Source organism: Camelina sativa, chromosome 11 (genome assembly GCF_000633955.1).
Source record: "Camelina sativa cultivar DH55 chromosome 11, Cs, whole genome shotgun sequence".
Taxonomy (NCBI): Eukaryota; Viridiplantae; Streptophyta; class Magnoliopsida; order Brassicales; family Brassicaceae; genus Camelina; species Camelina sativa.
Window position 1 is genome coordinate 29,567,391 of NC_025695.1, and position 10,230 is coordinate 29,577,620.

Below are 10,230 nucleotides of genomic sequence, written 5' to 3' on the forward strand. Positions count from 1 at the left end.
GGAATAAACAGAATGAACGGTGGTGATGTCACCGTCGCCGTCACCGGATCCGACGATCTGAAATCTCCACTTTTACCGGTCGTCCATAATGAGGAACCATTCGAACGGGAAACGGTGGGGCAACAACTTCGGGCAATATTCGCGCCTAAAAACTGTTACATCGCTCTTGGTCCTCTCCTTTGCGCCGTCGTGTGTCTATGCGTACGCCTCGGCGGTGATGACACGAAGACGGCCAAAAACATGCTCGGCGTTCTTGCTTGGATGTTCGCGTGGTGGTTGACGGAGGCTGTTCCGATGCCCATCACCTCCATGACGCCGCTTTTCCTCTTCCCTCTCTTTGGAATCTCGGCGGCGGATGTAGTGGCCGATTCTTACATGGATGACGTCATCTCCCTTGTCCTCGGCAGCTTCATCCTCGCTCTCGCCGTCGAACACTACAACATCCACCGCCGACTCGCCCTTAACGTACGTTTGTCTTCTTCTCTCTTTCTTTCCACGTACTAATTCATTTAGTTATTAATCATCATTTTATCCTATTTTCGCCATCTTATGTTAGAAGAATAACGGTGTTCTTTAAAATACTACTACTTCCGTTTTAAAATATAGGATGTTTAGAAGCATTTTTGTTTCATAATATAGAACGTTTCCAATTTTCTATGCAATTTTTAGATTAATTATATATTTTATATTATACAGATTTGTTTATGATTAGTTAAATTTTTTAAAAGTAACTATTTCTTAATATTCGTGTTTTCACTAAAATATCCTATATTTTGAAACGGAGGGAATAAGATATTTGAATGTGTGTTGAGGGAACGTGTAGCCATGTAGGGGCTAGCTCTAATTCATTTTAGGAAATATTGAAATAATAATGAGATAATTTGTGCCGGTGAACTAATTAATTACAGGTTTACAACTATACGTATTACCTAGGTGGAGTGCTTCAATTGAATCCACACACATAAAATTATACATTTATTATTATAACATAAGAATGGACCACCATATATATACGTGGCGATGCCAGATTATGTTTTTACTTCGCCCTACACATTTATTTTGTTTTAATTCTTCATTACAAAAAATTCAAAATCAATTGTATCTACATGACTTTTGTTGTTCCAGAAAATTCAAAGTCGATAAATTGATCATATATGGTTAAGTTGTTACTTATTAACTATTTTACCTATACTTTGTATGATAGATGAGGAGTCATTTCATGGAATATGGCCCTTAGGCCAATCCATACCATTTATACGACAACAAAACATGCATAGATGAGAGACACGTTAACACTATGTTTTCCGGAACTATTGATCAAAAGCAATGAGTATGATTTAGTTTGTGCGGGATCCAATCATTAGTTCACAAGTCACAACTTCATTCATTATATTATTTATTTACTATATATGATCATTAACATTACGAGATAATTCCTAATTGAGTGGAGCTGATCACCACGTATCTAATTATGATAAGTTAATAACATAACTGAATGGATAATATAATTCTTGAAATAGATAACGTTGGTGTTCTGCGTGGAGCCGCTAAACGCGCCGCTTCTTCTGCTTGGCATCTGCGCCACAACGGCGTTCGTGAGCATGTGGATGCACAACGTAGCGGCTGCAGTCATGATGATGCCAGTCGCTACGGGGATACTTCAGAGACTGCCCTCTTCATCTTCTTCGTCGGAAGTTGTGCCTCCTGCGGTGGGGAAGTTTTGTAGGGCGGTGGTGCTAGGTGTGATTTACTCGGCAGCAGTGGGTGGAATGAGCACACTCACTGGAACAGGTGTGAATCTGATACTTGTGGGAATGTGGAAGAGTTATTTCCCGGAGGCTGATCCTATCAGTTTCAGCCAATGGTTCTTCTTTGGCTTCCCACTGGCATTGTGCATATTCGTGGTCCTTTGGGGTGTTCTATGTGTTATGTATTGTCCCAAAGGCGCAGGGAAAGCTCTGTCTCCTTATCTCCATAAATCTCATCTCAAGAGAGAGCTTGAGTTGTTAGGACCAATGAACTTCGCTGAGAAGATGGTCCTAGCCGTGTTTGGTGGGTTGGTATTGTTGTGGATGACAAGAAACATAACCGATGACATCCCCGGCTGGGGTGTGATCTTCAACGGCCGGGCTGGGGATGGAACGGTGAGTGTGATGATGGCGACACTGCTCTTTATAATCCCAAGCAAGATTAAAAAAGGAGAGAAGCTGATGGATTGGAGCAAGTGCAAGAAGCTTCCATGGAACATAGTCTTGTTATTGGGAGCTGGATTCGCTATAGCCGATGGAGTGCGCACAAGTGGCTTAGCTGAAGTCTTGTCAAAAGGGCTAGTGTTTCTCGAAACAGCTCCTTATTGGGCGATTGCTCCAACCGTTTGTCTCATCGCTGCTACCATCACAGAGTTCACCTCAAACAACGCAACCACTACGTTGTTGGTTCCGTTACTGATCGAGATCGCAAAGACCATGGGAATCCACCCTCTACTCCTGATGGTTCCAGGTGCCATCGGGGCTCAGTTCGCTTTCTTGCTCCCCACGGGAACACCTTCTAACGTGGTTGGGTTCACGACAGGGCATATCGAGATCAAAGACATGATCATGACAGGCTTTCCTCTCAAAATCGCCGGAACCATCTTCCTCTCCATCTTGATGCCCACTCTTGGTATCCCTAGTCTTACTCAAAATTATCAACACTCATTCTTCTTTATAAATTCATTTAAAATATCAAGTTTGCTAATATATATTATTACATGACAACGGCAGGGGCTTACGTTTTTGCATCAAAGGGAGGAGTTTAGTTATACGAGCGAAGCACAAGACCATATGGACAGTACTATTGTACCATATAAGTTTATAAATTACCCTGTTATATATATATATATATGTGTAGATAATTACTAATATGGTCAATATATGGATGATGGAATTGGGAAAATTAGATGTGGTCAAAATTCAGAAAAACAAAATCGGCCCATTTTTGTAATTCGCTCGATTATAGTTTTCCGGTTACGATTGCTTTCTTTTGTGCTTCGAACGTACCGGTAAGTTTGGTCCTTTCTTGATTTTGTTTCTGTGTGTAAAGGGTTAATTAGTAAATATGAAAATATGAATGCGTTCTCATCTTGCTAATGAAACCAGTACACTAGTGGCAGTCCCCAGCGGTCCTACTTGTCCAAACCACGTCATTGTCCAGCTGTGTTTTCTTCTGTTTTCGGGTTTCTACAAACACAACAAAAATGCAAAAAAACAAGAAAAAGAAAAAATATCTAATAAATTGTTTGATTATATCAATTATTATCACAATTATAATGTCTTGTTTGATAATTTAGTTTTTTTTTGTCCTTTACACTCAGTTCATCTTATTGATTTGTCTTTTGCTATATAGTTGTCTATATGTAGGCTGAATTTTAAAAACGGATAATACAATTAACATATTAATATAATAGTACATCTTTTTCAAGAATTATATTAATGAGTTTTATTTTTTTTTTACCAATAAATTATGATGTAAATGCAAAGCAGAAGAAATAAGTTTCACATAAATGTGAAATTAAATATTTTATGCAATCAGAAATAAAAATCTGCTTTTTAAAAAAAAAAAATCTAGAATTCCACGACACGTCATGCAACGTGGCAGACCTCTCTGGTATAAAGAAGAGCACATAATAAAACCTATCTTGGGCAATAATACAACATAAATCAAGGTTTGAGTGAAACAAGAAACAACAACGAACGGTTACAGGGCAAAATGAAGGTCATCTCCCTTGTTCTTCTCCTCTCTCTCGCCCTGGTAGTCGTCCCTCTCTACGAGGTCTCCGCGGAGACCCGTGTCGGTGGCTGGAGTCCGATAAGCGACGTCAAAGACCCTCACGTCGTAGAGATCGGCGAGTTCGCGGTTTCCGAGTACGACAAACGGAGTAAGTTGGGACTCAAGTTCGAGACGGTTGTTAGCGGCGAGACTCAGGTGGTTTCTGGCACGAATTATCGGCTTACGGTTGCGGCTAATGACGGAGGAGCGAGCAAGAACTACGAGGCGATGGTTTGGGAAAAGCCTTGGTTGAAATTCATGAATCTCACTTCCTTCAAGCCCGTCAATAATGGTCGTCGTCGTCGCTTCCTCTGAGGCAAGCCACTTGCTATGTAATAATGTATGTAACCGCTCTTTCGTAAACTGCAGAAAAAAAGAAAGTTAAAAATAAACGAAGGCAATTAATTAATTAATGTCCTATTTTTCTGTAATATATATAAAATTTTGGTTTGAGAAAAAAAAAAAAAAGATATGAAGAAGAAATAATTGAACAAGTTTTGACATAACCGCTGATTATGCCGGATAATCTGCTACAGAGATTATGGGTCAGTCACGAGACCGTTGAGTGAGAGAGAGAGATGGATGTATCTGACAATACTAATAAGTTTTTTTGAAATTAATTAGTCAAAAAATTACAAAAGAGGAGAGGAGACAAACATGTGAGGGGGGGGGGGGAGAGAGTGAAGGTGTAAAGTGAACATGTCATATGTCTTTGGTCCATCAATCCATAGCTCATTTACATGTGACCTTTTCTTTTGTTTGTCCAACTGTACCCTTCTTCTTCTTCTACTTTCACCACCATTTATGTTTTCATTATCATCATCATATATTGAAAATAATGTATCAAGTGTTCTAAATAACATATATATATATATTTGATATTGCTAACATTTACCGTTTTAACTATTAAAATGGTAATTTAGATGGTAGTGTATTGTATAATATTACCCCCAATAAAATTACCCAAGGATTCGATTTTTTTTGTGACCACTTTGAAGAACAATTGATTAAAATTACTTAATTAAATGACCCCAAAGAAAAAAAACAAAATATAAATTAGTTTTAAAATCCGAGGGGGGGGGGGAGCAAGAGAGAGAGGGGTGAAAATAGGCATTTGTTCTTTCTCTCTTTCTTATATGCGCTAAAAATGGTGAAAGGCGAGGAGATATAGGAGAGAATCGAGAATCCCATATCCACGAGGAGGAGGAGACAAAAGTTTCAGTTTTTCGGAAATAGTATTGTCTTGAGTTGTGAGAAAAAAAAGGGAGGGGGGAGAAGAAGGAAAGGTGTAAGGATAGGGTCGTGCGTGTCAACGAGAGGTGCTGGACGTGAAGCCTCCTCCTCCGCATCGGCGGCGAGGAGGCTTCCGTCTCAGCACCACCTCAGCGGCAGCCTTAGCTCCTCTGTCTACGGCGTCGGAGATCCGTCCGATCAATCCGATATCGGCGGTGCTAAGATGAAAGGGCTTTTCAAGTCCAAGCCTCGCACTCCGGCTGACCTTGTTCGACAAACGCGCGATCTCCTTCTCTTCGCCCATCCGTCTAACTCTCTGCCTGACCTCCGAGAATCCAAACGCGATGAAAAGGTTTCATTTTTCTCTATTTTCTCCCCTTTTCAAACAGAAACAAGTTTGTTTCTTTCTTCAATGTTTTTTTTTTCTTGTTTGGNCTTTGTTTTGGTTCTCATTCAAACAAAACATCAAATCATGAAATTGGTGTCTTCATTACAACAATGATGTCGTTGCTCTCTCTGTGGGGTTGATAGATAGATATATATATGTGTGGTTGCAGATGGCGGAATTAAGCCGGAATATCCGTGACATGAAATCGATTCTCTATGGAAACAGCGAGGCAGAGCCTGTAGCTGAAGCTTGTGCACAATTGACTCAAGAGTTCTTTAAAGAGGATACTCTACGCCTCTTGATTTCTTGTCTCCCTAAACTCAACTTGGAGGTAACTATTTATTTCCCTTATTTCTTTCTTTGACATGTATTATATTATTCGATTCGATGGTTGAATTCCGAAAAATTAATCAGGCCAGGAAAGATGCTACACAAGTTGTTGCAAATCTACAGAGGCAACAAGTCAATTCACGCTTGATTGCATCTGATTATTTAGAAGCCAACATCGATCTCATGGATGTTCTCATCGAAGGGTGTGTGTTGCTGTTTAGTTGGCAGTTTTACAAATTTAGAGATTCCTTTAAATTTATCATTTTTTCAATAGCTTTCCATGTTATATATGTCAGGTTCGAGAACACAGACATGGCTTTACACTATGGTGCTATGTTTAGGGAGTGCATCCGTCATCAGATTGTTGCCAAGTGAGCTTATCTTTTGCTTTACTTTTAAACCTGTCAAGTAAAAATTTATTGTTTCAGAGAATAATGACAATTTGTTTACTAACAACATAATTTCCTTGGATTCAGATATGTTTTGGAGTCTGACCATGTGAAGAAGTTCTTCGATTACATACAGCTTCCTAATTTCGACATTGCTGCCGATGCTGCTGCTACTTTTAAGGTTCCAAATCACTCCTACTTTTGCTTGAATCTTTTGCTTGCATCTTTTCCTGTATCAGGACGCAATGATAACTCCCAACACTGTTGTTTGTTCTGACAGGAACTGCTGACAAGGCATAAATCTACTGTTGCCGAGTTTCTCACCAAGAATGAAGAATGGGTAAGTATTTTTTAATAACATTAAATACGGATTCCTAGATTTGTGCTTGAGGGCAGAACATTGTGAATTATGCTCTGAAGGTCCTGTGTCAGACTCACAATGCTTCAACTCTTTGGTCTGCAGTTTTTTGCAGACTACAATTCAAAGCTTCTTGAATCAAGTAATTATATAACCAGACGGCAAGCTATTAAGGTAGGGTAACTTATACGAGAGTCTATAAAATGGAACGTGATCAGGCTGATGTATTGTATTGTGTAAACCTTAAACAGTTATTGGGTGACATATTACTGGATCGATCAAATTCAGCTGTGATGACGAAATATGTGAGCTCAAGGGATAACTTGAGGATTCTCATGAATCTTCTGAGAGTACGATGCTTTAACCGAATACCCTCGTCGATATTTATGTTGTTGATCATTGGGGAAATAAATTCAATATCTTTGGATTACAGGAGTCAAGCAAGAGCATCCAAATAGAAGCATTCCATGTCTTCAAGGTATAGTTTTACTACCTTGAAAACGACTTTCACTATGTCAGTCCAACGTGACTGTACTGAGATTATCGTTGCTGCTGTTCAGCTGTTTGCAGCAAACCAAAACAAGCCTGCAGATATAGTCAACATTCTGGTGGCAAACAGAAGCAAGCTCCTGAGATTGTTGGCTGATGTGAAACCAGACAAAGGTATGGAGGTCCTGTTAAGTGACAGTTTGTATCCGATCCTTCTCCTGCTTAACCTTAAAAAAATCCTTTGTTTGGTTCATTATGTTGGCAGAGGATGAGAGGTTTGAAGCAGACAAAAGTCAGGTGTTGAGAGAAATCGCAGCCCTTGAGCCGCGAGATCTTGCTTAAATCAACCAGTGGAAATCATCCTTCCTTCCCTTTGAAAACACTCGAAAAGACATTTTTGAAGCATCTTCTTGTTTTTGTTTATTAGGTAACCAATCTCTCTCTCACGTTCTCACTCACACACACACATACACACACACACACACACACACAGACAAGATAATTATTCGATTTATGTACTCACATGTACACTCACCTCACTGTTGATGAATAAAAGGCTTTGTCAAACTCGGATGAGGTCACATGTACACATCGTGAATATTGTAAAAGAGCACAACTGTCAAATGCTTCAAAGGACTTCAACAACTATTAAACATCAAATGTATTTTAATTTAATCTAGCAAATATACTGTATGTAATAACCCAAAAAGCAAACCAAAAATTAACCATAAATTTTCACTCTCTAATCTTTTACGCAAAAGCAAAGCGTATAGAGACCCGACCATCGTTGCCTTCTCGCTGACCCATTTTGGCAGATTCCTCTGTTTTCCCTCTCTTTATGACTACATACCAAGTAAACGCTTCGAGCACGGCCGCGGCTATGCCCAGTACTACGATTATACCGGTGTAAGTGTTTCTCCACTGCTTCCTAGGGCTCAAGATGTCTAGTCCTTTGAAAACATTCACCACTGCAAGGATGACCACGGTATAGCCTATGGTATGATGGTAAATGTTCCAGTAGACTCTGTACTTGTGCTCTGGTTTAGGTCTCAGAAACATAGCGAACACCTAACGTGTGCCACAAACAATTGAGTTATACAATATGCATTATTTTGAGTTATACAATATGCCTTACTGTACTATTGTTTTGAAATCTACCTGAATCGTTGCGAGGCAGAAGAGAGCGATTCCAACAACACGGTGAGTGGTAAACTGAATCCCGGCTGATTCACTGCCCAGTTTGAGACCGGTGGCCCAACCAGCAACACCAATGATGTAAGCAGAAGACTGGCAGAAAACATGAAGGTAGAACCAAGCAGGATCTGCTGATTTGGAGACTTTCAAGTAGCGAGCAATGATTGCCCCTATTGGCATCATTATCCCCCAGCTCACTCCGTTCAATATGCCATGTATCTGTAATCATACTAGAGATCAATCCCAAATTTCAAACAAGAAAGGAGTAAAAAAAAAACTTCTTTTGATGAATCTATCGACTGACGTTGCGTTTGCGTAGCTTAGAATCTCCTCCTCCTCCTCCGGTAGAGGTGGAGGTGGATCCTAATGCACCGGATACAAGATTCATCGTAGAAACAGACCGAACGTTGTTGCCAGAAGTTGGATGAGGCAGAGGATTGTTCCCTGAAAGAGACCCATCTTGCCACACAGTGTTAATGATCCCACCGTTTGCAAGTGGAAGATTCAGAGTTGCGAAGATGACCATCTCGTTGTTTTGGTAAGTGGCAGACAACTCTGAGACGTTGAAACTCAGCTCAGCTTCTTGGAGACTCATTTGGTAGCTGCTGATGGGTGACGTGTAAGCCCTAACGGTACCGTCTGATTGTGGATAAGCCACAAAGGCTTGAGCTCCGACCATGCCTGTGGACGTGGGATTCACGGCCCATGCCACCCATTTCCCGGTAGTGAGTTTCGTGTGGCGATAAGCGATTTGGAGATTGCCGGAAGAAGAATCATAAGTGTAGTGGAGGAAGGAATCAAGAACAGAGAGGTCGTTGCAAGACTTAAAGAGACGGTTACTTGAGAATTTGTAGTTGGAACATGTCTGAGCCAAGGCGGATTCAGCGATGATGCAGATGAGAACAAAGAGGCAGAGTAGAAGATTTAAGGATTTGGCCATGGAAACAGAAAGTGTGAGTACTTAAGATTGGTGGGAGAAGAATGGGATATTAAGTATGAAAGGGGAATTAGAGAGAAGAAGGAGAGATTAAGTATGTATGAATAGAAAGTGGAACAAGTAGGGTTAGGTTTGTTAGTTAAACTGTCTTAATAAAGAATCTCTTATATTCTTTCTCTTCATCACCACACTTGTCCTATTTTTCATAGTTTTTCCTCTGCTTTCTTGTTCATCTATCAATTGCAATGTTTACCTTAGAGTAACCAATGGAAACATTATAAATGAAGCGTTCATTATTTACCCTAACAAGATTTGACGTGTAATGTATTTCTTCCTTAGAGTCTTTTTAATTAACCCTCTTAAGCAAAAAAACAAATAAAACGAGGACGTTAATAAACATGGTTAAAAAGTATAAATATATGAATGACGATCGCGTCCGGGAATGACGGGTTTGACGGGAATAACGATCGCGTCCGGGAATGACCAAGGGATATTGTCCTAGTCGGGATGGAACTAGGACGGGAAAAGACTTGATCTATTCGGAAATTGACCAAGATCAAGGGAAATAGATTTCATCGGGAAAGACGTAGATCAAGGAAAAATGACCAAGTCCCAAAAAGAGCATGATCGAGAATAAATCAAGTCTCAAAGTGGACAAAGGTCGGAAATATTTACACCCACCGAATTCAAGTAAGAATTTATTTTAAGGGGGGTAGACTTGTAATGTCCGTGTCCCGCTATCCTAAAGGGGGGGATAATTTGTTTTAAGGAAAATGAAAGCTAGATGAGCTTAAGTAGCTAAGCTACTAGCTCAACTAGCTGAAATATGAGCTAAAAGAGCTCAACGAGCTCGATGAACAAGCTAGCTCAGCTCAGCTCAGCTGAGCTAACTAGGGTAAGCTGGCTAACAACTACCACTAGCTCGATCAACTGCCAAGGAGCTCGACCCAGCTCGGCTAGCTGGACAGTGGTGGACAGTGTGCAGGTCAGCTGGATAGCTCGTGAGCGGTTAAAATGGAGGGACGTGGTGACCGAACAGGTTTAGCCGAACGGGCACGGATGAACGTGCACAATCGAACAGTCTTGTCGGATAGGTGTCTTTTGG

The 10,230-nt window shown here is 40.4% G+C and overlaps 4 protein-coding genes across 4 annotated transcripts; 3 read left to right on the forward strand and 1 right to left on the reverse strand.

Annotated features, from left to right (window-relative positions):
- Nucleotides 7–3,123, forward strand: LOC104724609 (tonoplast dicarboxylate transporter-like). The gene is made up of 3 exons (XM_010443136.1): nucleotides 7–465; nucleotides 1,521–2,661; nucleotides 2,763–3,123. The coding sequence occupies exons 1-3, from the start codon at nucleotides 13–15 to the stop codon at nucleotides 2,795–2,797; spliced, it is 1,629 nt and encodes a 542-aa protein (XP_010441438.1). The 5' UTR covers nucleotides 7–12; the 3' UTR covers nucleotides 2,798–3,123.
- Nucleotides 3,667–4,220, forward strand: LOC104724610 (cysteine proteinase inhibitor 5-like). The gene has a single exon (XM_010443137.2). It carries the CDS (start codon nucleotides 3,748–3,750, stop codon nucleotides 4,120–4,122), a length of 375 nt encoding a protein of 124 aa, XP_010441439.1. The 5' UTR covers nucleotides 3,667–3,747; the 3' UTR covers nucleotides 4,123–4,220.
- Nucleotides 4,891–7,575, forward strand: LOC104724612 (putative MO25-like protein At5g47540). Its single transcript, XM_010443140.1, has 11 exons — nucleotides 4,891–5,392; nucleotides 5,598–5,759; nucleotides 5,843–5,961; nucleotides 6,055–6,129; nucleotides 6,235–6,328; nucleotides 6,428–6,487; nucleotides 6,611–6,679; nucleotides 6,757–6,855; nucleotides 6,939–6,983; nucleotides 7,066–7,168; nucleotides 7,260–7,575. Exons 1-11 carry the CDS (start codon nucleotides 5,264–5,266, stop codon nucleotides 7,334–7,336), a joined length of 1,032 nt encoding a protein of 343 aa, XP_010441442.1. The 5' UTR covers nucleotides 4,891–5,263; the 3' UTR covers nucleotides 7,337–7,575.
- LOC104724611 (cytochrome b561 and DOMON domain-containing protein At5g47530-like) lies at nucleotides 7,549–9,231 on the reverse strand. The gene is made up of 3 exons (XM_010443139.2): nucleotides 8,493–9,231; nucleotides 8,153–8,407; nucleotides 7,549–8,062 (listed from the first exon to the last, which is right to left on the reverse strand). The coding sequence occupies exons 1-3, from the start codon at nucleotides 9,126–9,128 to the stop codon at nucleotides 7,745–7,747; spliced, it is 1,209 nt and encodes a 402-aa protein (XP_010441441.1). The 5' UTR covers nucleotides 9,129–9,231; the 3' UTR covers nucleotides 7,549–7,744.

Coding starts and splice junctions, on each gene's coding strand:
- LOC104724609 (XM_010443136.1), top strand. CDS start 13: ATGAACGGTGGTGATGTCACCGTCGCCGTCACCGGATCCGACGATCTG. Junction 466..1,520: donor ACCGCCGACTCGCCCTTAAC/GTACGTTTGTCT, acceptor TTCTTGAAATAG/ATAACGTTGGTGTTCTGCGT. Junction 2,662..2,762: donor CATCTTGATGCCCACTCTTG/GTATCCCTAGTC, acceptor TGACAACGGCAG/GGGCTTACGTTTTTGCATCA.
- LOC104724610 (XM_010443137.2), top strand. CDS start 3,748: ATGAAGGTCATCTCCCTTGTTCTTCTCCTCTCTCTCGCCCTGGTAGTC.
- LOC104724612 (XM_010443140.1), top strand. CDS start 5,264: ATGAAAGGGCTTTTCAAGTCCAAGCCTCGCACTCCGGCTGACCTTGTT. Junction 6,488..6,610: donor TCACCAAGAATGAAGAATGG/GTAAGTATTTTT, acceptor TTTGGTCTGCAG/TTTTTTGCAGACTACAATTC. Junction 6,984..7,065: donor AAGCATTCCATGTCTTCAAG/GTATAGTTTTAC, acceptor GCTGCTGTTCAG/CTGTTTGCAGCAAACCAAAA.
- LOC104724611 (XM_010443139.2), bottom strand. CDS start 9,128: ATGGCCAAATCCTTAAATCTTCTACTCTGCCTCTTTGTTCTCATCTGC. Junction 8,408..8,492: donor CTAAGCTACGCAAACGCAAC/GTCAGTCGATAG, acceptor GTATGATTACAG/ATACATGGCATATTGAACGG. Junction 8,063..8,152: donor TCTGCCTCGCAACGATTCAG/GTAGATTTCAAA, acceptor GGCACACGTTAG/GTGTTCGCTATGTTTCTGAG.